Raw genomic sequence first — 26,529 nt, forward strand, 5'->3', positions numbered from 1 at the left:
TGCACATCATTTTTATGAAGGCTTTGGCTCCATTGGGTTTCCACCATAGGAAGGAACTTGAGATCCGTTTTCAGAGGAATATTTCCAGTACATTTCCCTTTTTCACTCATCCATTGTATCCTCTTCACTTGTTACCAAATAGATAGCTTGCCAACTCAATCTTTCATTTGTCTGGACACGTCTGGTGTGTCATATACTCCTAAGAACACCGACTTGAAGTTATGACCAGATTTGTAATTATGTCCTTCATATTGTTTGTTATTGATATGCTACCACTATAAGCAGAAAGTGACAAATGTTTTGTCAAACAGTAAAAATGGAATAATGTAATTGATACATGGGACAAACACAAAACAAGGACATCAATCTTGCTCCATAGCGTTTATTGAAAAACCTTTACACATTACTCCTTAAACCTGCCTAGACTATAAATATACATATAAAAGGGGTGTGTGAAAGACAGTCAGGTCTCATCTTGAGAAGGGAAGTCAAATTTCACTTACTGGTTGTAAAAGTGGAGCAAAGCAGAGACTAACACCCAAACATTGTTGGCATAAAAGAAGCTATCAAGAAAATACATTACAGAATGGGCAGAGGGGGGATAGAGGTCAGCGTCTAGGCTGGTCGTGTAACAGAAGATCTACACAGGAGAATGTTCAAGTGATGTGTTACAAACAATTTCCTTCCCTGTATGATTTTAAAGACAAAGTGGCTAGATAAGTGTCAGAAGAGCTGTCACTGAATCTGATGGAAAACAGGAGAGGAACGGCACCTGGTGACTCTGTGAAGAGGAGCTGCTTTTTGATTGTAAATCATTGTTGAGGTGTTGCAAAAATGCACGATTACATTTTTGCCAGGACAGATGAGTTAAAAAAAAAAAAAATACCAAACATGTTCTCTGGACAAATACAAGATTCCTGATTAAACATTTATGCAGACATGACTTACAAAACGCAAATTAAATGTGCAAAAAATATGAATTCTTCAAAAATACCCATCACAACATATTTGTTGGTTTACAAATGTTTATGCACATTGTTTTTTTTGCAAAGTGTTCGTGCAGCTGCTGGCTTGTTTGGTACATTTTACACAAAGTAGTGCACTTGACAGAACCGTGAGGTACCGCTTTGTTTAAATTGGCAGATCACTGGTGAACTGAAGATCCAAATGATGACACTCAAGTCCGCTTGCTGGTTCCAAACTCAACATTAGGGCAGTAAAGTACAACACAGCATCCAACCAAAGGGTTTGAGAAATTAAGTTTAATGTACAAAACTTGCATTTGACTGAGAAGTGATATTTATGTTGCCATCCATGTTATACATTATTTAAAGTGTTCATGGGGTGCATAGGAGGTCCTAGTCTTAGCTACACGTACACCCGACTTGGTACTTTTAGTCCGAAAACAAAAACAAAACGTGCACTACTGAGACACGGGAACATTTTAAAAAAGCCCCGAGAAAGTGACAAGACTCCAATGTGCTTTTCCATGCACATTAAGTCAGGTTGATTCAATCCCAGCAGTATTTGAGAAGCACATGTAGAAAGGTGTGTTGAAGAGCTGTGAGGACCTCTCTAAAATGTCTTATTTCACAATTGGAAGAGAAAAAAAAAAGAAAAAATTAAACACCAATTTTACGTTACAAATATAAATCATTTTTGAAAAATATGAACAGAAATTTAATAAGACAAAGAGTCATTGCAAGGTTTGATTCCCTGCTGGCTGTTGGAAAGCAGTCTGATCACTTGGACAAGAACTAAAAAGTAAGAAGGATGACAAAACGAATCGCTCCCTGGGCTTCATGAGCGTTTCTGTCTCTTGGAACGTCGCTGTCGTCCAGACCCCTCGTCATCGCTGCTCACCCTGTCGGCCTCCGTCTGGCCCCGCCGTTGCAAAGTTCTACGAGTGTCTCGCTCACCATCGCAATCCTCCTCGCTGTAATCCTTCCCGGGCGCTTTGGAAGCGGTCCTCTTACTTCTCCTCTTGCTGTCATCCTCCTCACTCTCCTCATCCTGCACTCCCCGTCTATTTCTGCTTTTCTTCACATTTGACTTGTCATTATGAATTCCTTTCTCTGGTGGTGCCCGGTCCTCCTCCTCCTCCTCTTCTTCTTCTTCTTCTTCCTCCTCCTCCTCATCTTCCTCCTCTGATGTCGCAGGAGCTCGACTGACGCGCTTGCGTGAGCGTCGTCGGAGGTAGCTTAGGCTAGGTAGCAGCTTCTGGAGCAGCTCTGTGAAGGCCTGCTCCGTCTTGGTCATGCAGGAGAGCACGGTGCTGCCCTGCTCATTGTATTCCTCGGCATTGGAGAAGACCAGCTTCATGTCCTCTATGAAATCGTTACCGTGGCGATACAAGCCTTGGCTGAACTTGCCCTGCATGGTCTGGAAATCCATGGGCTGTGAAATGATGTCCAGATAGTCCTCTGCCTCTTCTGGGGACACGGGTTCCCTAAAAGGATTAAGAGCATTCGAGATCAGACACGGTATGGAATAACCACTATTGCCGTGATGGTTATTAATTGGGTTAAGCTTAAGAATCGTGGGGAGAAGAAAGAAAAAAAATAGCTGAAGCTTCATTCACATCAATAACAATGTCCACTTACCTAAAGGGCCAGCTGTATCGGAACTTGGTCAGTTTTTTAAGGATTTCTTCACACCTCTCCAGCTCCAGCGCTTGTCTGCGCACTCCTGACTGGGTGCTCTGACGCACCTTCAGAAATGACACATAAGCAACATTTAGCTCACTACACGAATACCAAATGAATATTCTGACTGTAGAATTTGGAACAACCACAGTTGACAGTGAGTACAGGGACTGATCTGCTTTCTCACCAGTTCATCGATGTCTGCAGGGCTTCTGGGGCCAGTCCTTTGCTTGCCACTGTGACTAGTAGAAGACGACTTCTTTTTAGATTTACTTTTCTGCACAGGCAAAGACTGCTTAACTTTCTTTCTTGGTCTCACTGTCAAGCAAAAACAAAAGGCTATTAAGACACGAAACATTATTGGCAAAATGATGCAGACAATGATTAAGTACCCCAGCCCCCCCCAAAAAAGAGAGAGAAAGAAAAGGGAGATGGAAGGAGGGCCAGGAGACTGTGTGCCACTTACTGCTGTCTCTACTTTTTCCACCACATTCAGTTTGTTCCTTTCGGCAGTACTCACAGCTGTGGCCCAAAGCCTTGTATTCAGATTCTTCCTCGTCATCGTCCTCCCCGTCGGAGTCTTCGTCTTCAGACTCCTCCTCCTCATCCTCTTCATCGCTGTCTTGTTTGTAGTTCCTAAAGAACAACTTTATTGCCGACTAATTCACTGTAGTATTCAAGTGGCACTGGTTTGAATGTTCAAGCAAAGTGAAATGCAAAACTAAGTCACAACTCACTGATATGAACCCTTACCTTGAACGTGTGCCTCGTCTGGCCACTGTGGGCTGACAGGCCGTGCACAACCACTCGCCTTCGGGTATGCGGTATATCACTGGTCTCAGGCAGAAAAGATGGAAGGCCTTGTTGCACTCATCACAGAGGATAAGTTTCTCGTCATCACCTGACAGGGGTTGAAAAAGTTATTCTTTAAATAAGACTAATAAAAAAAATGTTATTTGCTCCCTTCCAAATGACCATGGTTTATTTTCATTTTATAGCTTATTTTTAATTTAGTATAAACAATTTTTAACGACCACTTGTTTTTACCTTTTTTTCGACAAACTTTGCAACGGGCATTCTCGGCAGACATGTCCCACTTTATGCAGGCATCCAACATTCCCAGCAGCACATGCATGCGGGAGAAGGTTTGGGCCTCACGGATAGCGGTCTTCCACTTCTCTAGTGCTGTTGCAACCTAATGAAATGCAATGGAAATAAATAATGGTTAGCCCAAACCTGGGCATTACATAGGATGCAAGCCACTTCAGGCCCAGCCATTCTCTGACAATCAAAAACAAAACTTCATTACTTTTAATAAGATCAAGCAAGAGCTGTGTGTCTGAAAACAGTGACTTGTTTGACGTGCTCACGCTGGTGAAATACAGTGACATGCTATTGCCTGTTCGGTGCACTAGAGAGTACAGACGACTTCTAGAGGAAACAAAATTTCCTGCATGATGTAGGAAAGAGGAGCAATCCTCTCCTATGACTCCCTGAGCTCACGGGTTTGGATTCCCAACTAGGAACTGCCAAAGTTAGAGGTAGGTGAGAAAATGTCAGCATGTAATAGAAATAATTGTAGTTCCTTTTCCAAGATATGTACACCTTTAAAATACATTGTTCATTTTGTTCACAAATGTTTATGTGTATATTGAAAATGAATGATGTTACACTGTGTATACATCTGTTAATATACAGGTACATATTTTAATGGAAACATCCTATACTCCATTTACACCAGAAGCATCAAAATTCAATTTACAACTTTCATATAAAGATGCAAAATTTATATTGAACCCACTGGGGGCGTGGCGGAATGATGATGTTTTTTTTTTTTTTTTTTGGGGGGGTGGGGGGATATGTCATGACCACCAACTCATTATGGGGGGTTGGCATAACAAAAAATACCAGTAGGCATTGCAATGCTTGTCTTACGTAGGCAAACTTGACATCTAACGTCAGGCACCGTTGGCTCAAGTGAGGGTTCTTCTGATCTGTACTCAAACATTTTTCTTCCTCTATTTTCTCTCTTACCTTGGCCTCCTCTGCAAGTTTCTTTTCCTCATCGACCTCTTCAGTTTTGTTTTCTTCCCCGGCTTGCTTTTTCTTCATTTTCTGCTTGGGGGCCATGAATCCTTGCAAGAACTTCTTGATCACACATGCCTGAATGGTGATGATGGTCTCTCCCAATTCTTTCAAGTTGTCCATTTTTTCCAGCTGCGTACAGATGACGCAAGGGACAAATGAATCAATAGCAGGCAATTTGTGCAAAATTTAACAATTACAAACAAAAAAAAAATTTGGGTTAGAATACAAACATTAGAAAAACGGCCCCCTCCCGGAGCAGTCAACTTATCATGGCGGATGGGTTTGTATGTCCCAATGATCCTAGCAGCTAAGTTGTCTGGGACTTTATGCCCCAGCAGGGTCACCCATGGCAAACAGGTTCTAGGTGAGGAACTAGACAAGGCACACTCAAAAGAGCCCTTATGATGAGTTCAAATATTGGACCTCGCTTTCCCTCGCCCGGACACGGCTCACCGGCGCCCCCCTCTGGAGCTAGGCTCAGAGGTGGGGCACGATGGCGAGCGCCTGCACCCATGGGGCCTGCCCAGACACAGCTTGAAAAGAAGATGTGGGTCCCCGTCCCCATCAACACTGTGTATACTGGGGATGGGGCGCTACTGACGTCAACTCAGGAAGTTGTGAGTCGGTGGGCCAAATACTTCAAAGAGATCTTCAATTCGACCGGTACGCCTTCCCAAGAGGAAGCAGAGCCTGGCAGCTCTGATGCAGGCTCTCCTATCTCTGAGTTTGAGGTCGTCGAGGTGGTTAAAAAGCTCCTCTGTGTTCCTAAAGGTTCTGGATGTTGTGAGGCTGTCCTGGCTGACACGCCTCTGCAACACCACATGAACATCAGGGACAGTGCGTCTGGATCAGCAGACCGGGGTAGTGGTCCAGGACCGCAGGTTATGTTCCAAATCATACTCCTCAGCCTCCCTGGTAAAGTCTATTCAGGGGTTCTGGAGAGGAGGGTCAGTCTTTAAGTAGACTCTCAGATTCAGGAGGAGCAGTGTGTTTTTCGTCGAGGCCATGGAAAGGTGGACCAGCTTGACATTGTCAGAAGTGCCCACGAGGGTGCATGGGAGTTCGCCCAACCAGTCTACATGTGTTTTGTGGACTTTGAGAAGGCGTTCGACCGTGTCCCTCAGGGAGTAATGTGGAGGGTGCGTTGGGAATATGGTGTACCGCACCCCCTATTCCCTGTTCGGTCCCTGTATGACCAGGATCAAAGTTTGGTCTGCAGTGCCAGCAATACATAGAATATGTTCCCAGTGAGAGTTGGACTCCACCAAGGCTGCCCTTTGTCACAGATTATGTTAATTACAGCCATGGACAGAATTTCTAGGCGCAGCCGAGGTGTTGAGGGGGTCCGGTATGGTGGCCTCAGCATTGTCTCTCTGCTTTTTGCAGATGATTTGGTTCTGATGGCTTCATCAAGCCGTGACCAACTCTTGCTGGAGCTCTTTGAAGCCGAGTGTGACGCGTCTGGGATGAAACTCAGCACCCCCAAATCTGAGGCTGTTGTCCTCAGTCGAAAAAGGGTGAAGTTCTCTTCCACGTCTGGGAAGAGATCCTACCCCAAGTGGAGGTGTTCAATATCTTGGGGTCTTGTTCCTGAGTGAGGAATGAATGGAGCGTAAGATCGACAGGAGGATCGGTGCAGCATCTGCTGTGATGCGGACTCTGTATCGGACTGTCAGGGTGAAGAAAGAGCTGAGCCAAAAAGCTAAGCTCTCCATTTACTGGTCGATCTACATTCCTACCCTCACCTATGGTCATGAGTTGTGGGTCGTGATCTGAAGAACAAGATCGCGGATACAAGCAGCCGAAATGAGTTCCTCCGCTGGGTGTCCGGGCTCTCCCTCAGAGATGGGGTGACAAGCTCTGTCATGCCAGAGGGGCTCAGAGTTGAGCCGTTGCTCCTCCACATCGAGAGGAGCCAGATGAGGCGACTCGGGCATCTTGTTAAGATACCGCCGGACGCCTCCCTGGTGAGGTGTTCCGGGAACGTCCCACCAGGAGGCCCCGGGGATGACCCAGGACAAGTTGGGGAGACTATGTCTCCTGGCTGGTTTGGGATTGCCTCAGGATCCCCCCGGAAGAGCTGGAAAAAGTGGCTAGGGAGAGGTAAGTCTGAGTTTCCCTGCTTAAGCTACTGCCCCCGCGACCTGACTTTGGAGAAGCGGAAGAAAATGGATGGATATAAAAACGGCAGCATAAAGGTATGCCATTCTTTGGTATTAGCAAATACATTCAGTTGTAGGTTACCATTCACAGATAACCTGCTCACCTGATCTTCAATGTCCTTGTCATCATCAAAGTACCCCAGACCGCCCTTCAGGAGGCGTGAGGCTATCTCCTGAATATCACTGCGTAAATATTTCAGCAGCTCAGTGTCCTCATCAGGGACTCCAAGGCCCACTTTGTCCTTTCGAGTCAAATTAATGGAGTGTATGATGTCCTGGTAACTGTACAAGGACATCAGGAACATAGTTACTTCCATTGCTGTTGTTTGTAAATTACAATCTAATAGTAAGAGAAACTTACAGGCCCAGGTAACGTAATCAAATAGGATTAAGAAAAAATAGAAAGTATATAAATATAAATAGTTATCCCTTAAGCATTAATTCATTAACCTGCTTTCTATCTTTGCCTTCAGTTCACTTTCTCTAACTCCGTGAGGATGAAGACTGTCCACCAGTTCCTCCAGTTCAGCAGGACTGTCGCATATGAACCTGTTGTCAATGTTCGGTGATTAGAAGCAGATATGGCTGTGAAAACAGTGTATAAATACTCAAACCAAAGGGGAAAATAATATAAAATACTAACCAGAGATTCTGTCCCTGCTTAGGACAAGTAGTTTCTATACAGACGTCGGTTGCTGCCCCCGGCTGGGTGACGTCATTATTAGTACCATCGATACTTCCATCATCGTCAGCTCCTACAAAGACGTTTTGATCATGCAAGTTCAAGAATATCAATATATATGTTGCATATTTTCAGTGTAAAAATGACATGAATAGACATGCATCACTTCCATATGCTCATCGTTATAAAAATATTTTCTTCCTGGTGTAGCAGCAGGCTCACCATCGTCTTCGTCGTCCACGTCAGGCTCAGTTGTTTTTTCGTCAAGAGGGGGGGTGAAGCTGTAGTCGATGCTGTCATGCACCCAGCCTTTCTCAATGTATAGTCCAGGAACAACATCAGAGAAAAACCAATATCTGGACAAACAACAATGTATTCATATTTTTTAAGTTAATTGACTTGCCATAATTTTAAGGTTTAAATTATTTCACAGACCTGTTATGATTTCTGTCTGTTCCCAGGGGAGTTCTGCGCAGGACCAGTCTGGCCTTTGTTATACCCTCCTGAAAATTCTTTTCTGCAGTAGCTCTTTGTCTGCGCAGTCGCTCTTCTTCAGCCGCCTCTTCCATGCGTTCTTGGGGATGGTACAGAAACAAATTAGTTGCCAAATCAAAACTCAAAGTGCCTACTTGACTGGTTTGAAGGGTATAAGGGAAGCAAGGATCACCTTTGTTCTGTTTGTCCATCTCCTCTCTTTCTCTCTTGGCCTGCATGCTCATCAGCTGCCTGCTCTTGACTGAACTGATCATGTCCACCAGCTCTACCTTGACCTCTTTCTTGATCTTTGGCTCATCTTTTTTTTTCTTCTCATCTTGGGCTATGAATAAATAGAGCATGTTGTTTCATAAGCAACAGTTTTTGAAGGTAGAATAAATAAATGCATTTTGATAAAAATCTATGACATTTCAGTTCACATTTGATTACTTTTATGATTCCAATGTACCTTTGCCCTCAATCTCTTTTTGCTTCTTCTTCTCAGCCTTCTTGCGATTGACCTCTTTTAGCATTGCCACGCGCTCCTTCCACAGTTCAGCTGTCCGTTGCTGCATGCTATCAACATGGTCTTCCACTGAATATGTCATTAGTATGCGGTGGCACAGTGCTACCAGCAGGCTGACCTTTTCTTCTGGGTCAAGCTCAAACACCTCGACAGTTTCAAGCTTCTCCAGGAACTCGCTGGTCACCACATCATCAAAGCCACTCACGGCCAGATCCACAGACCCCTGGCCACTCTCCTCACCTTGAGCATCAAAAGGCCGCAAACACAGTCTCGCTAGCTCTGACACAGAATGCAGGGTAAGAGGGATCTCAGATAAAGGGATATCAAGCTCACTGTAGCCCTCTGCGAGCTCGTCTTGCAGCAGCGTTTGAAGCAGCACTACCAGCACACGGTTCAGGTAGTGGAAAGCAGAGCGTACGCCGGCCAACGATTCCATCAAAACTGTAAATGTGATAGGATACTTGTCATCTGGCATTAGCAGGCCAGCATAGCAGTGAAGGAACTCCACAACCATAGCAACATCCCCAAACAGGGTGTTGGGCAGCCCCTCGGGCATATCAACAAGCTTAAATGTCGGTAGCGTCTTGCCACCTTTAATTTCCTGGTCCTCGTACCGACGCGACTGTTCAAGACGGAGTAGCATCTCCTTTTCGCGCCGCTCTTTGGCTTTTTCACGCAGTTTCTCTTTGAGATCATTACGCCTCTTTTTCATTTCTTCTTGCTTTTCCTCTTCACTCAAGGCGGCCCAGCGTTTCTTTTGCTCCAATCTCTCCCAGCGTTTCTCCACCAGGTCTTTTAGCTCATCGGGCAGTCTGCCACGGTCATCTGGTGCCAAGGCCTTCGCAGCCTTTGTGATGAGGGCAGACAGGAAATTCTTTTTGTCCTCTTTGCCCTTGTTCTCCTTATAGTAACGAAGAAGGTGGAGCGCCATTGGATGTAAAGGCTTCCCTAGTTTAGGAGTCCCTGTGCTACTGCTGCGGGGTCGTTTTTTGGGGCTGCCTGCAGCAGGGCTCTTAGCTAGCTGCAGAAGGGTCATCTGCTTCATCTTCGGTGGCTTGACACTTGCTTTTGTATCTTTCCCATAACCTTTAAGAATATTCTTATCACCACTCTTTCCAGGCTTCTTTCCATCCTTCTTGTCTCCAGATTTTTTAACAGATTTTGGACTGGAAAGGCCCGAGCTTTTACCTTCTCCTTTCTTGGGTGTTCCAGAGTTTTTTACTTTTAATGGCGAACCATTCATTTGTATTTTCTGTGTGAGAGAGAAAGAGAGAAGGTGCAAGCCCATTAAAGCTTTAAAGAGGGACAGCCCACAAATATGAGATCACACCATGTCAGTGTTCCTATGCAATTGAGCCTACCTGTAGGTGACCCCAGATGGTTGGACTAAGGGGCTTCCCGAGAGCATCTTTCGTGCCTTTTCTTTTCTTCTCCCCTTTTTCAATTCCAGAGTCCTCTCCCGGTGTACCAGGTGTCTTCAGCCTCTTTCTTGGTTTACCTTCAGGAGATGTCAAACTCTTGCGCTTGGCAGAAGGATTCTCAGCCAAAAACTTTAATCAAACAAGAGTGTGAGCTGATACCATTCACAATGTATAGGGAAGAAATTATCAGTACCTTACCTTGTGTGGGTCAAGAAGAAAGTCGCTAAATTTACTGGGCAAATTAAACTTTTTAACTAATTCATCTTCAACCACCCAGGGTGCACTCTCCCCCATGCCTAGCCTCTGTGCATAGTGTCTGATGAAGTAGCGGATGATTTCTTTGGTTGGAGGGCGCTCTGTTCTGAAAAGACTGTCTGCTGGTACATCACTGATTACCTGTGGCACCAGTCAGAAAGATGTCTTCTTTTAGTGTTTAAAACATACCAAAGACCACAAAATGTTGATGAGTTGATAATCATTGTATGCACACCCCACCCCCCAAAAAGTACACTAATTCGTCTTTGTTGACAAAAAAAAAATAATAATTTTTTAAAAAAACATGCAAACCTTGTCCTCATTGACGAGCTTGACATCATACTTATGAGGAAGGAACTTGGGAATTGCCCACCTCTTCTTTTCTTCCTTCATGGCAGTGGAAAGTTTTCTTGGTGAACGCCGTGCTGTATCACCTGAAAGAGGAAAAAAATCATGAACATTTTAAAGGCATCAAATGATGAAGTAAAATCACCCTGCAAAATATGTATTCCAATCTGAGGGTGTGCCTGAAGATTAACACAGAATTACATCGGTACAAATTCAATAAATTATCATTTTTAAACATATTGCATACTATAAGTAAATGCCACTTAAGGTACTCTATACTCTAATGGGCTGAAACTGTAAAGCTTTTTAATAGAACATGTAGTTTTTATAATAGTTTTATAAACCAAAGATTAAAATAATTACATTTTATACTACACTTTTTTATCCCGCGACCCTAGTGAGGATAAGCGGCTCAGAAAATGGATGGATGGATGGACTACACTTTTTAAAAAAAAATTATGCTCATTAGATCCCTTTTTTTGCACACCGCACATATGCTGGCATGCAAGGACGAGTCAGCGTTCAGTCATTTCCGTAACAAAATACAAATGTTCCGTAACATTTGACAGCTCTGGAGCAATGATAATGATTAACAGACCCACGTGGAGACTGACCAATGAACACATTTGGAGAAAATAGGTTTCCGCCCGACATTGACGATATTACATTGTCCCCAAGTAGCAACACTAGCTTCAATGCGTTCTGCTGTTATTGCTCCAACTCACTAAGACTCTCTCTCCTGTTCTCCTCCTCTCTGAGGGCAGGTTCCTTCTTCTGGTTTTCTTGACTGGCATTCTCTTTGTCACTGGATGGAGAATCACAGGCACCTTCAAGCTTCTTCTCTCCAGCTTCACCCTCAGGGTGCTCAAGGGGATGAAACTTTGCCACCTTCACTCGTAAACTTTTGTCTTTGCTCACCTGAATTAACACACGTTTGAGAGTATCTTAGAAAGCATCACATTTCTGTTGATTGAATTATACAGGTTAAAAAAAAACATGAGAAAAAACAGATATAGAAATAACTGTAGAGTAAAAAATTAAACTGACCGTGAAGTCACACTCTTCGCCAACAGCATACTTTGTGAGAATTTCTACCCAGGCCATTTCAACCAATTTGTCTAAAGACACTGTATTGTGGTGGACCATCTCCAGGATGGGCTTCTCAAACCAGTGAGGATATTCCTCCTGAAGCCTGCACATGTACAACAGTTAGCCCTTTTTGTAGTTAGAAATAAACAACAACAACAAAAAAGTAAATATACGGTTCACCCACATTACATTCTACAATTAGCATGATCGTGTTAAATTAGATCAAAGTTTCAAAATACGGGCTCCTGAAAAAGGACCATAAACTGAAATAGTTTCATGAAAGCCATTGATCACATTTTGTAAATCGTTGGGATTTATTTGATGCCAAGTTTTTCCAATCATACCATCAGTACTGACTCCGACCTGTAGGAGTAAGAAAATCTATGTATAGATAAAAGTCTCCAATGTCCAATGCAACAGAGTGCAATAAACACTGCATCTTAACACAACAGCTTCCAAATAATTTTAATGCCCTGTTGCGTTGTAATACAGGAAGGGGAATATGCTCTCTGTTATTACCACTTTGACCCCAGATCACCAACGTTATCAGTGTGCAATATCGTGTAGTGATTATGCAAATATACGACATAAGCTGCTATAATACAGACGAGTTATGTTAGTGTTTAGCACATACTTTCACTAAATTTGTTTAATTAAACAAGACAGGTTTTAAATATGAAGGGGGGGGGGGAAGGGTCCTTCTGCCCCTTGTTTGCGTAATGATGATATGTAATTATTAGCTATTATTCAACTTTTAAAAATGGCTTTTTGAGTGGAAGTTTTTGAAAATTCTGACATTATTGTCCCATATAAACCCTGCAGCCCACAGTGATCCCTTACACAAAGGGCAATGAGCTGGGTAAATGTCAACTTAGATGAGCAGTGTGAAAGAGGCTAGTGCCGTCTGACGTTTTTGCAGCTCTGTGAAAATGGGGATTGTTTTGATACAGTTGTCGCCTGTAAGTGGAAGGTTTCAAGAACGCAAACAAACAAAACCTGTACTTTTTACCACATTGTACATGTGTGAACATGGCCTAAGTTAAATATTTAATGTACCACTGACATTTGCTGTAGCCTGAGTGGGTGTCTGTTCGAACGTCCACAAAACATCTTATGAAACAAAAACTAACACCTCAGTAAGTTTGTCAACAAACGCAGATATACAAGAGTATTTGCATGCACAATTGTATCTTACAAATATACTTCCCAACTATAGTGTAAGCTTGGGAGCAGAAAAAAAGTATCAGTGTCATTTTAAAGGCAGCTTGTGATCAGTAGCAACTTCTGCATTACTGAGTAACGCTGTGCTTTGTCTGACTCCTGACATATCTTTGCTGCACACGTGGTTGTGGTCTCTGACAGCTCCATACTGTTGTTAATTGTTAGTGTCGATATCAGCTTTATATATATATATATATATATATATATATATATATATATTTGCATTTTGCTGAATCCAATGAGAGCGCTTTCACAAGACGAGAAGCGTTAGGATGACTACCACACGCACACCCTCCAAAATAGAAAAGAGGTGGAGCACCAGCTTTATCCAATCACAGCACAGCTGAAAGCCTCATGACCTTCACTGTTCTCAGTGATCTGGGAGTATAGCTTTGTCTTGACAATTTTGAGGTGCTGTTCCAAAAATGGATTTTACAATTAGAGATAATTGGAGATTGTGGAGACAAAATGACACACTACATCCTTCTGACTCTTTTACACTTTAGCTTCTTTTTTACATCTGCTGCTCGAACAATATGTACAGGTCACTACCACACTAACTTGTAAACAAACAAACATGTAAGAATCAATACTTACAATTCTGTAACTTCTTGTTCCTCCTCCCATGCTTCTTTGTGTGTCAGCTGAATGCTTCCGGTGCTCTTGCACGTCCAGATACGCTCATCATATCTCTTCAAGCGGGCCTCATACTCACTATTGACATTTTGTCAAGGATAACTTTTGTATCTGTACATGAGACATCTAGGATTCATGTGGACACCAAACATATCTGCCAAAATCTAAGCAAAGGAACAAATGAACTTGATAATCAACAGATGCAGTTTTTAAACAACTAAATACGACTATACTGTAATCTTAAATGGACGAATGTTAGCTGAATTCAACTGACATTGAATTGTCATTAAATATCTAATTGTTTTACAGGGCTTATATAACAAGTCCAGTAGCTCATCTGTAGCTTATCCAAGCGCAGTCGTGTGTTGACCATCACCGGAAATTTGGTGTCAAAATTGTGAAAGGAGAATAAAACGGCGAACCGTATTTAGTTCAAATACCATCTTCGGTCATCAACACCCCTCTACATTGACTTGCAATTGTAAAATCAAACTTGAGGCTTTGAGTTACCTGATAACAACGGGCTATTGTAACATAACACCAACGTTAGCATTGTATTAGCATAACCAGCTCGCGATGATGGTTGACAGCCAATTGGCAGAAGTTAATCGTAAATGTGACGCTTTCCGACCATATCCAAACATGACTTCACATCAATGAACCGCTAGCGAGCTTTCTTTAAGGGTCAGGAATTTGTTGTTTTTAGCAAATATGTGCGCAGAAGCTAACACGCATGCCAACGAGAGGTAACAGCTCAGGAGGGAAAGCTAAAACGATAGAAAATGTCACATCATAACCAATTAACGTTCCACACAGCCGCGCGCATTTGTTACACGGGAATGTGTGGTATAATACTCCATCAAGGGACTGCTGACCAAATTAGACAGACGTCCAGCTCCAAGTGGACATGATGAACAGCATCACGGTTTGAGGATACTCTTTGTTCCTGAAGGCCTCCTTGGTGTGCTCGATGATGAAGACCTCCTCTCCCGGGCCTAGTGGCTCGGCTAACGGCTTAGCTAACGGGTAAGGCTTCCGGCCCAAAAGCGGCGCCATTGTAAATCAAATGGCGGCTGTATAGTTAAATAATCACTTTAACACACCGAAGTGAGATAATATGACCTTAGCTCGTATCCCGGCGCCTGATAGCATGTAGCACGGTATCACCGGTAGGCCTCGGAAGTCAACGTGTAGCAGCTAGCAGGCTAGTTCGTAGCCCGGTTTGCTAGTGTTCCTTCTTGCGCGCCTCCTCATCGAATTCCTCTTCTCTGATTTAGCGATGACGCCATAGTGCTTGCGAGGTATATCCCGGATACACAACACGTTTTTTTTGTGTTCGTTTTTTTGTGTGGTCGTGTCAAGATATTCGGTGAACTTCGAGCTCCCCGGTTGAGCTGTCAGGATGCAACCCAAGCCTAAGTCAAACTCGCGGCAACAGCCACCGTCCAGCAGGAGGTCTGGCACGAACAACAATTCGCTCGTTTAATTGGCTGCTAACGCAGAGTTATCGGTCTTTCTTATACTTTCCTACTGTCCCTTCTTCTTTTGATAAAAAAACAAAAAAAAAACAATGTGGGTGGTTCTTGAAAACGATATCTTGAAGAGGTTAGTTCCTTGTCGAAATGGCGGGAGTTTCTCGCACACCGGCACAATTTCGTCCAGCCTCGGCTCTCCTGTTTGTTTCCCCGGCAGCAAGCGGCGTAGCAACCGGGCCCCGCCCTCCGTTGAGAACCATTGGCTCTCTTCGCGAGGCGCGCTCGTCAAACTCATAAATTGAAGCCGCGATAGGCCAGTGTTGTAGCACCCTTGTTAACCGACGTACCTAATCGGCGGCCATGTTGGGGAGGTCGACGTTCCCATCAAACGCAATGCATGGACATAGAAATTAAGTCGTAACTTGCTCAATTCTCAACATATTTTCATGACGTTAACATGTTTTTTTGGTCAACGCCAAAGCGTGTGCTATTAATACAGAACATTTAATTTCTAAGTCAAAAAAATATTTTTACCTGTGAAAGCTTGTTCCTGTTCCCTTGTTATGATAGAACAGCGTTGTGTGCAACCATTCGCACCACAATGTGCTGGCATCCTTGGTGTATTGGTTTTCTTGCCGTCCACAATAAGCTGACGTCTTTGACCTCCCTAGTTTAGCGTCGCCGATGGCACGCAACTAAAAGGGGCGTGTCCGATCTACCTTTTCACATCCGTGGACAACTCGCCTAAAGTCACATCCTGTTGGCTGCTATTGAATGTCCATTGTCGCTCAAGGACAACCCAACAAAATAGACGATCCCTAGATTATAATAAATGCACGTTAGACTTCACGTATTAGAATGACGATTGTTTTATCACCATCACAAAAACTCTGTACCTAATCTGATCTAATTGTACTTTGGTTTGTTAAAAATAAGAACACAAACTATAATTTTATTGTTTCATAAAACAATGTCTGTCTCCCCAAGCCATGCCATCATATTTATACAGTGATTGCAATGCCTTCATGTAAATCCAGTTTCGTGTTTTGTTTCTAAATACATTGAATATGTTTGAAGCGCTGAAAACATGTTCAAAGACTAACAACAATTTAGTACTGAGTTGTGGAGCTATAGCATGAAAAGTATTTTTCACCATTTCAGTTGTCCAGATTTTTGGAGTAGGGTTTAAAACAAGCCCAAGTACACGCCCCACCCCACTATATAAGTACAGAGCACCATCATTCCTTCAGTGGCTAGGTGGCGTTATTGCCAGTTCCTTAGTAATGATAACTTGGCCCATTTCTACCACTACAGTGTGCAGTTAGCCATCAAGCTAAGCCTACAACCTGAAAAAAAAATATTCCCTGAAGTGTTATGTCATGCACAGTGCACAGAAAAAGTTGACTGCTCCATTGCTGATCTGGAGCCCACCAGCAACCAGTAGCTACTAGCCACTAGCGGGTTCGCGATCAGCGTTGTGTCCATTCAGTACTCCACGGCCTTGCTCCATGTGCCGCGCGTAGATCCACACAACAGAGCTACTTAGGGAAAGTTAACTGTTTATTACATTCGCTAGCCCGCGAGCTGACGAGGTAGTGAGCGAGCAAGCTCGCTAGACCGGCGGCGGGATCATCTATTACGTCAGTGTTGTGCGTCACATAACAGAGACACCTCAGAGAACGTTAGCTGTTTATTAAAGACAGTGGCACTTGTTATTCAGCCTGTAGATGACCTCAAAAATTGTAAGCACATACTGAACATAACCTATTTGATTGACAACTGAAAAAGGAGTGGGATGTGTTTTCAGCGCATTCAGCGCTCATGCCCCTAGCAACAGACAGCCTGGATGTGCGCTCTGTTTTTCATGATTTTGGAGCCTCATTATCACACACTTGCTGAATTTTTTTACTTATTAAAATTTGGTAGGCTTGTTAACAATACTCTGTGATGTGTCATATGTATAAAGTCATTTTATTTTCACTTTCAGTTCAAGAACAAATTCAAATTAAAGCATCCACAATTGAAATGTAACATAATGTTTATTATGGCTTACAAAGCATCTGTAATAAACAAGTGCACATTTTGTAATAAATATCCTTCTTTACAACGCATTTTAATTGTGTGTTTAGCCAAAAACATTTGCTCGACCCCTATTGTGTCTAAAAACATAAAGCCACACGTTTAACTCATTTTCAAAGTGTACTGCAACTAAAAACCACAAAGCACAATGATTAGGAGATATGCAAAGGCAAAGTTCAACAGCATGAAGACACACTAACAGGTATAATTTCCAAAAATGTCTTTTGGCAACATGTGAATACCAAGTACAGTACACTTTCCAGTTTAAAAATAAGTCAACAAGCTTAAAGTTTAGCAGGGAATGTTGCTTTGTCACTTGCGAAATAGCAATGAATAAGCACTGCTGTGCTATGCACACTCACCAACCACAATATTAGGTGTTGCACAATCTAATAAGAACCAAAAATTCTGTCTTCATAAAGAAAATAATGCTTAGTTTTTGACAATGCCAGACATGTATTTAACAATTTCCGATTTCAGTGGCTGTAATTTGCAGTGTAAACCTGCACTCTTCACAAAGAGGTGTCTTATAATATTGTTCTTGTGTAGCTTTGGTCAAAATACCACAATTGCCTCTTTTTATGAATTCAGTTCAACACTTCTGTAAACTACAATAATACTGTACCATTAAATGAATACTGTACATCTGACTCCATATAGCTCAGCATCTCGCTATAAAGGCTGAGCTCTTCAACTGGATTGCATCGCTCTTGCATTAGACCATAGCCAACAATTGTCCCCTCTCATGCTGACATTTGCGGTATGGGTTTCAATATATGGACAGACAGGCACGTGATGTGACAAACGACAACATCTTGTGGACTTCATGTGCCCATGGTGTTGTGTAATATTCCAATTCAGGCATGTTCGATTCATGTCAACAATGTAAGCAGTTATTTGTCTTAAAATATATATTTAAAAAAAGCTTGCCCAATTCCTGCCAATTACCAAGAAACTCACAACCATGGCACTGGACAAAGGGGTGTGACACTGTTGCATAAAATCTTCCCTCTTGCACCTTGTCCTATAGTTGCATTGTAATACAAACAATGTGTGCATATTATATGGTTTGGCTCTCTGTGCATGCAAAAAAAAACATGTGTACAGAGAATGTATCCTGTGGAAATTAATAAAAGTATCTTCAATTTCAAAATTATTTACATACATTGTAAAAGTACACTGGCCAGTCAAAATTGAAATATATAAAAAAAAAAAAAAAAAAAAAGGATAAAATCTTTAAATCTCTTTCTAGATTACCAGTTTTGGACTGCTAATACAGCCCAGATTAGATTGTGCAAGTGTACCAAATGAAGTGCAAGGTGAGTGCATGTGAAGCATACATCAGAGCCTTAAAACCTGAATGTTGAACACTAAACTGAAGTGAAAATAACTGTGGATCGGTTGTGTGTGCATCTTCATGAAGTAAACTATCTTAACACAGCATTTTCTCCTGTGCAAACCTTTTTTAAAGGAGGTGCTCCTGACTCGTCCGATTCTTCCTGTAGAATGGGAAGAAAAATGGTGACTGTGGTGACTTAACATCACCTTTGCATATTGTAACTGACACAAATGTTGGTTTCATTAGTATTTAAACAGCTTTCGGAAAGACATGAAACCTTTGCGTGTATGGCGCTCTGTCTGGCACTTCCTGATGACAGAAGATCCTCCTTGATCAGAGTTGGAGGCTCATCTGCTCCCTCCTGCCCAGAGTGAACTGGATCTGGATTCATTAGGGGACAACGTCACAAATTACATGCTGGAAGTTCAGCAATCTACAAAAAACTATGTATTTTTGGTTCTGATGTGTAAGTGCATAGCTCAAGAAAATCCTAGCAGACATACATTAACGTAAATACTTCAAGTAGGACAACTGTGTCGATCCACGAGAAGGTCATTGACATACCATCGACACTCTCCTGACCAAGCATGGGTGGTTGGGAGTCTTCAGTTCGTAAGCTAGAGCTGTGTGGAGGGCTGACGTGCTGTGAGCTGGAGTTGCTGCTGCTGTTATCCATCTTAGGGTGGTAAACGTCAGACAGAAAGCTCTGGTTGCTGTTTTCATCTAATGTAAAAAGCACATTATTCACACTGTGCATTAAATCAACTCACAAGTTTGGTCATGCTGTACTCCCCGTCATGAGTTTCCAGTATTTTTACTGCAAAATCTACATCGCCCATGAGACTCACCGGTCAAATCCGGCAAAGAGTTAGTGTTTTCAAGGACCACATCTTTTAGTCCCCTGGCTTCTCCACCAGTAGATTTGGTGCGGTAGATCTGATATTAGAAGTGGACATTGATGAGTCACACATATATAACGGGGAGTTTCCTAAAAGAATACATAACTGAAACACCACCTGCTTTGTTTCTGTCACTGGCACCCACTTGAATATGCGCAAGGACGTGTCTCCAACCGTCACCCATTTCTTCTCCCTAGGGATTAAAGTAGTTCGGCTATATTTAGACAAAAGCTAACAATGATCTCCTTTAGTCGGTTGAATTTGATCCTCGACATACAGTACATGTCCGCGCTTTCTGTGTACCCAGTATATAAAGTATTTACGTCTAGAATGAATGTCACACTAACATATACAAATAATCGTGCTTATTACTGTCAAGGTAAAACGTCAACTGGATCTCGTCGTAATTAGTTGTGCTGAGCTGTAGCCATATTGACAGCTCCTGGCGGAAAAAAAAAACATGTTAGCTCCGCCTTCTTTTCACAAACCGGGACACCGATTGGCTACAAGCTACGTCAATTATCTAACTTTTCCGACTGAAGTTAGTTGAGCGACGTAAGCAGCTAACGACCGACGGTCAGCTAAAACATTCCCTCCATATTGTAAACTACACAGCCTACGTACCATTTGCGCACTTTCTCGATTGCGGCCAGAACCTTTTTAATGTCATCCTTGGCGCGACTCCGAGTCTCAGCACGGCCTGATCGTCCCGACATCTTGACGCTGATATGAATCGTCTAATGATGCTTGAGCAAAACTTAAGACCTAGCCCTCGCGTCTTTGTTACTGTGGTAATCTCGCGAGAGTTTGCTATGAAATCTTTTCATTTCACACCCTTCATTTTCTCGCGTGTGCTGGTACTGGAGCAACTTTATCATTTCATCAAAACAACCCACAAAAATTAAAGTGAATAATACGCTCCATTTTCATCAGACCTTGGTTGTGGTGATGGTAGGTGTCACATTTGAGTTTGGATGCCTCCATAAATAATAGACTCAGTCATATGGCATTGATAAATTTGGGAAAATATTGCAAAACATTTGGATTTGATTGGTATTTCGTAGTTACCACATGTGAATGAATTGCCCAATACTATAATAATATAATCACAAAATAAAATACTATTCACCAAAATGTAATTAAAAGTGTATGCTATACGGACAGCCCACAAAAAGTAGACATGAAAGAGTTTCATTTGAAAGTTTAACTGTACAACTTAAAAGGCAAAAAAAAAAAAAAAAGCCGTGCCACATTAGCTTCTAATGAGTGCTATGTCGTTGCTAGCTCCCAGGTATGTTGTTCCGCTCATATACATACATATAATTTGCATAAAACGTTAAACTTAAGAGTATATCTGTAATGTTGCTAGCGTATTTTATACAAACGCGGCAGACAGAGGCTCCACAGCACCACTATGACTGACTGATACGTTTCCACTCCAGCAGCTAAAAATATTTTGTGAAGAAAAAGAGAAAAAAAGAAACTGGAGCCGCCATCTTGGTAGTTTAGAGTCATGAGGGTGTTTAGCTATGTATACAGTATTTTTTTTTTGTTTCATTTACGCAGCCATATAAATGTGTACAGTACAGTAACTATTATAATACTGATGTATGTGCCTAAGATTGCAAATAGTGTGGTTCAGGCTATACAATTCTATTTATGACTTTGTCATGTTTGTCCTGATGAGGGTAGCATTGAGCCATGTGCACATTAACACTATATACTACACTATATCTTTAAACTATAGACCTTGCAGCTGGAGCAGTGATTTGTTAGCCATATAAGAACATGTACATTTCATTTTTTTTTTTAAACAGTATCATGAACCATGACATATGCAGATGACCTGATGGTCCTCACTCCTATGGGGGTGCCATTTGTAAGCGGCTTTTTGGAAATAACAGCAAATTAGCTTTTAAAAGTTGTTTTTTTTTTTTTTTTTAAACTGATGTGAATTTTCGAGAGTCACTTGACAACAATATTTGTCCCTTTAAATCGTTAACTCCAAATATTAAATGTTACTCCTAACGCTTAAATGTAAACGTTAAATATATATATAAAGGTTAAATGTAAATGTAATTTTATATATAAATATTACATCTAAATGTCTTTCGATATATCTAAAAATTAAAAAGAGTCGACATAACTTTGGAATGGGACATGGCTGACAGCAAGAGTGCACCTGGAAGCTACTACTCCCTCCAGAAAGTTTTCTTTTTAGTTTAAATGGTTTCCTTTGACCAGGATCCATCACCATAACATGTCTAAAGGTAGAATCTGGTTTGCACATGTCTCTGTGTCGTAAATCCTCGCTGGCTGGGACCTCTGCCTCCTTGGATGGACATTGGAGTTTTTCGTTGTTGCTAGAGAGGGGGAAAATAGCTCAATGAATACACAAGCACTGGTATTTACAAAATTTATTATTTTTTGTAGTATTGTAATGAGTATATCTATAGTGTTTAATTTTTGAATGGCTCAGAGGTCGTACACGTGTGGCTGAGTGTCTGCAGGCAGCAATGAGCATGTGTGGGATTTTAATTCACCAGGAGGTGGATACATACAGCACTTCCGATATAACGTTTTGGCCTAACAAAGTAAAAGTGTTTAAAATAGCATAATTAAAACAACAGACCCAACATAAAGAAAATTGGCATATTCTTTTATTTGGCTGCCATATTGTATGCATGACCTGTGTGCTAACTATAACAATAGACAGCGATGTTCACTTAAGTCCACAAATGGGTGGAATATTTTATTTTGAAATAATACAAGGCAAGAAGTACTATTTCACTGTTGCAAGGTTGCAGTCGAACTGCGGCTGTCATTGACTGGGGGTGTAATTTTACAGAGGCCAACATTTGTCCGCTGAGCGGAACGACGAGTCCAGTACAACATGGACTGCTACCTCCGCCATAGTTAATGTAGCTTTCCTGTTTTTCTTTTGTTTTTTTTACACTCGAGCTTCTCAACTGAACGTTTTCCCGTTGGCGTGTTTTGTCAGCCCGAGACGATGGATCGAGTGAAAAGCTCTATGCAGCAAGTACCCAACGCCATCCCGAAAGTGATTCGACGCACCGGAGGCGCCAACAGTCTGGAGCTGGAGAAGGAAAACTTTGAGAGAGGGCAGGTGTGCAGCACGACACATTTTCTTGCCCACTAGAAGAGTTGTAAGGTGGGAGGGACGATATTAATCGAGACATTACAAACCTGTCTGAAGTGAGAGAGAATTAACCCGTATGAAAACGACCACATATTTTAATGTATGAAACTTTATGCAAACATTGTGCACTAATCATGTCGGTGTTGTGTTCAGTGTCAGTCACTGTGTGTGGTCAGCAGATACCAATAGTGCCCACAACAAAAGAGCTGTTGAAATGTAGGTCAGTGGCCTTTCGAATTCAGATAATTGTGTTGTTTAGCCTACAAACTGGATACAAACCAGGCAGGAGCTTTGTGCATGACTTTCCACCCTCACCGCATGAGGATACATGCCATGTCAGACCTGCATTATCCTAGGGGCAAGGAATCCACGTGTGCTGTTCAGATGAAGATGCATAGCAAAACAAAGATCTGATCACTCCCATTGAGCGTGCAGGCAGCTGTTGTGCTATGGATCCTACTGTTGCCTGCCTGTTGGTCCCCCCCTCTCATAGCCTCTTCCACATACCAGGCACAGGGAGGGGGGTTAAGTAGGTCAAATGAATCAAGGCAGTCAAACTGCCGTGATAGTGCTGTTCCGATTATAGACAGTACATTTAAATGTGAACAGCAGCTATCTGCTTAGCCTGCGTATACTCTGTGTCATGCAGTTGTCCCTCCATCCCTTGCACTCACACACTTCTCACAACCCAGACAGCAACAGCGTGGATTAGACGGATTGTGTGTTCCAAGCCACGCATGGTCACTAGGTCACTGTCAGGTTCTGACGTCATATTCTCTGGAAGTATATCCATCCATTTTCTGCCACTTGTTCACGGTCTTGGGTGAGATACAGTCTATCTCAGCAACTTTGGACGAGAGGCGCGCTACCACCAGCCAGTCTCAGGCCACATGCTATATCCAATCAAGCTCAATGAACCTAACACACATATTTTAGTACTCTCTGAGGGGACCCGTGTAGTCACGGGGAGAATATGCAAACACGCAACAATATCAGAGTAGTGACTTGAACCCGAAACCTGTGACTGATAGACAGAGACAGTACTAGCCACATGTTCCACCTTGCCACCAAATAAATAAATTCAGCATTGTCAACCTTACATTTGATCAATGATAGGATTAGTATGACTATGCGGACAGTTTTTTCACATGCAGTATTTCCTCATCTTTAGTCACTGATTCAGATTTGCCATCCTTGTATTCTTGGTGTACTTTTTTTGCCCCCTGGTTGATTTTTGACTTGTTGGCTGAGGCAAATGATGGCAAGAATCAATTAATCTGATTTTTACTTGGCAGGGGCTCAACGAGATAATCCATCTGATCTGTTTTGTTCCAAAGCCGCCTAAATCTGCTCGGTGGTCGATTTCACCTCTTTTATTGTCAACCAAATAAATCTCTGTCTGGTTTAGATCCCTGCTTTGCCTGCCATTAAGTACAATTGGTGAAAGCATAGTGTTTAGGAATTTCTCATTGGGTACAAATTCTCCACATTGAAGAAACAAAAAAATAGAAGTCTAAATATATTGCGCAGCAATTGTTTAATATACACAGTCAGAGGCATTTGGACTGTGTTTGACATGATTTGAGACAAAATGGCGCACAATAGCTCCTTGTGTTTGTCAGTTTAAATACAAAACTGTTCAGCATTGTTAGTCGAGTGTGCAAGCCCACACTGGGATTGGCATTGTCATGACTGGGCGTCTGGCTTTCAGTCGGGCTACTTTTAATCATTTCTGTTTCCTTTTTGATTTGTGATTCGCAAGACCTATGATACTGATGCATGTTTTGTCACACAGGTTTTTAGATTGAGTGGTCTAGGGTATTGTTTAGCTTGTCTGGCAGAGGTCAGCTGGGTTGCCAGAATTGTTTCCTTAAAACTACTGCACATTTAGGTACGAACTTGACTTGCATTAACTACCCAACTAACTTGATTTGTTTGATGCATGATAAAAATATACTCAATCTTGCTCGAGGCATGGAGCAAAATGTTTTTTATACTGCATATTAAATACAATTTCATGAACTTGTGCACTTGGCTACAGGTTTGTCTTTAAAGCTATGCATGTAATTTTGCAATTCTGGAAATTCTTGCTGTCACTCTACTAAGCTTTGTAAAGAACCAGGGAGTGCTCTAAATCCTCTCTCTGTCCTCATGGGATATAATAATAATAATAGATCAGGGTGATTAGATAGCAAACAGAGCTTGATTTTAATGACCTGTTTGGCCTCACTATGGCAGCTGACTGTCTAATTTTGTTTTGTTTTGGATTTTAACCGGAAATTTGTTTGTTGATCATTTCATGTTCTCTGTGGGCTCTTCATTGTGTCTGAGTTTGTTGGATTTTAACCGGAAATTTGTTTGTTGAGCGTATCATGTTTTGTGTGGGTTCTTTATTGTGTTTGTGAGTTTGTAAGTATAGGCACGTGTTGTTACTGCTTTGTTTGTTATGTTGGGGATGTCTATTCACTCCTAGATTGCAAAACAATTCCATGAGGTATATTTTTATGTCTATGGGAACTATTGTAGGTAGTAATCTTTGGACAGATGAACCATAATTAGAGCTTGTGGAAGGCTTCTGGGGCACCAGTTCCGCTGCTGGGGTATGCATTGTGAGCTGCTGAGTGACATCACATTGTGTGTTACAAAATCAAGGCCTTAAAATTAGACTACCAGCCTCTATAGTCTCATTATTCAAGTAGCTAACTCATTTGCTCCTGTAAGTGTGCATGCATGTTTTGGCTGTTTGCGACATGTGCGTACCCTGCTTTCTAGTACAGTAATGACCACGTATATGTAGAAATAATGAATGTTCAGCTTTTGTGAAATGATTCAACAATTTTTTTTTTTTACCCAAGATGCAAAATGTATTGAAACTACATTAATAAAATCAGTAACAAAAATAATTGAAACCAGAAATTTGCTAATGAGTTGACTAAATGTCTTGAAAAAAACGGGACTTGGACACTTCTCCGCTGTTCATATACTTGAAGTCTTGAATCTTCAATTTAATACTTTCTGTACACAAATGTATGAGCATGTAAGCGAAATCAAACACTGTTCTTCACTCGTAAATTGCACGATATTAAGAATTTCAAATAGGAACAAATAAATAATTATCTGCAAGTGATGAAAGAATGTACTTCAAACCTTCTCCAATCTCATTTTGATGCATTAAACTGAGAGAAATGGGGGTGTGGTTTATACATATTGCAAATCGTGGACACGAGCCTGTCAATTAGAATAAATTCTGATTCAGTAACATACGCACGGTGGTGAGAAGAACATTGGCTGGTGAGCAAGTCATGAATCTGACAGCGAGTTTGCATGTACATTACATTTATGTGCTGAGTAAGAATTACACATTTAATAGTGAATGAGGTCCATTGTCTGGACTCTACTTCTCCTTGTGTTTACATCCTGTAAAATTACAGATGGATAAACCACGTATACGCAGAAAACGAGCATGAAAGAACAAGCCCTAAATGTACTGAGACAGCAGAAACGGCAGGCAGTGATGGTGGCCTCATTGCACTAACTGGACACAGAATAAAAGCGCTGGACATTGGCAGGTCAGTTTGTGCAGCATAGTGAACTGAAGAGTCTCTGGTGACAGTAACAATGGCTCTGCCTTGCAGATTGTTTGTACTTATCTGTGCTTGGCGCTACTGTGTAGCAGAAAATTAGAATATATATATATTTTTTCAGCCCATAATTATAATAATAATAATAATAATAATAATAATCTATTTATTCAGTGCATTATAAAAGTCAGGTTTGTTGTCAGAAAAACAGACCTTTTGTAACGGTATTATTACAATATGACTTTCATCTCAGAGGAAAGGAATATTAAAAACATTTTGGCTAGTCTCTAGCTCTATTAAAGAAAAAATAAGTTGTTTATAAGGTCATCTTTTGATTTGAGTAACAGACAACACAGTTGGAAATATATTATATACGGTACAACAACTGCACAAAAAATTAAATTACCAGCGCGTTCACATTTAACAACTGCTAGAAACAACTTATTATG

The 26,529-nt window shown here is 41.7% G+C and overlaps 3 protein-coding genes across 4 annotated transcripts in view; 1 reads left to right on the forward strand and 2 right to left on the reverse strand.

The window, feature by feature from the left end:
* Nucleotides 1-366: 366 nt before the first annotated feature.
* baz1b (bromodomain adjacent to zinc finger domain, 1B) lies at nt 367-15,252 on the reverse strand. Of its 2 annotated transcripts, none has more exons than XM_061782205.1 (21): nt 14,485-15,252; nt 13,509-13,625; nt 11,649-11,793; nt 11,327-11,519; nt 10,566-10,687; nt 10,197-10,394; nt 9,939-10,127; nt 8,521-9,829; nt 8,245-8,394; nt 8,013-8,151; nt 7,800-7,933; nt 7,539-7,650; nt 7,346-7,444; nt 7,000-7,177; nt 4,680-4,862; nt 3,693-3,840; nt 3,399-3,546; nt 3,112-3,281; nt 2,833-2,963; nt 2,604-2,710; nt 367-2,449 (listed from the first exon to the last, which is right to left on the reverse strand). In XM_061782205.1, the coding sequence occupies exons 1-21, from the start codon at nt 14,601-14,603 to the stop codon at nt 1,801-1,803; spliced, it is 4,740 nt and encodes a 1,579-aa protein (XP_061638189.1). In that variant the 5' UTR covers nt 14,604-15,252; the 3' UTR covers nt 367-1,800. The 2 variants fall into 2 exon arrangements, with proteins under 2 accessions (XP_061638189.1, XP_061638190.1); XM_061782206.1 differs by having other exon boundaries at nt 3,166-3,281; nt 14,485-15,250.
* A 1,790-nt stretch (nt 15,253-17,042) lies between these two features.
* Nucleotides 17,043-20,147, reverse strand: bcl7bb (BAF chromatin remodeling complex subunit BCL7B b). Its single transcript, XM_061783227.1, has 6 exons — nt 19,964-20,147; nt 19,457-19,532; nt 19,289-19,376; nt 19,005-19,163; nt 18,718-18,821; nt 17,043-18,600 (listed from the first exon to the last, which is right to left on the reverse strand). Exons 1-6 carry the CDS (start codon nt 20,053-20,055, stop codon nt 18,529-18,531), a joined length of 591 nt encoding a protein of 196 aa, XP_061639211.1. The 5' UTR covers nt 20,056-20,147; the 3' UTR covers nt 17,043-18,528.
* Nucleotides 20,148-22,157: 2,010 nt separating this feature from the next.
* Nucleotides 22,158-26,529, forward strand: part of hip1 (huntingtin interacting protein 1) — a 48,870-nt gene continuing 44,498 nt past the window's right edge. Inside the window, exons 1-2 of the mRNA XM_061783222.1 lie at nt 22,158-22,260; nt 22,341-22,466. Of these exons, the coding sequence (XP_061639206.1) occupies nt 22,350-22,466 (117 nt within the window). The 5' untranslated portion in view covers nt 22,158-22,260; nt 22,341-22,349. The remainder of the gene's footprint in view (nt 22,261-22,340; nt 22,467-26,529) is intronic.

This window comes from Phyllopteryx taeniolatus, chromosome 8 (assembly GCF_024500385.1).
Source record: "Phyllopteryx taeniolatus isolate TA_2022b chromosome 8, UOR_Ptae_1.2, whole genome shotgun sequence".
NCBI lineage: Eukaryota > Metazoa > Chordata > Actinopteri > Syngnathiformes > Syngnathidae > Phyllopteryx > Phyllopteryx taeniolatus.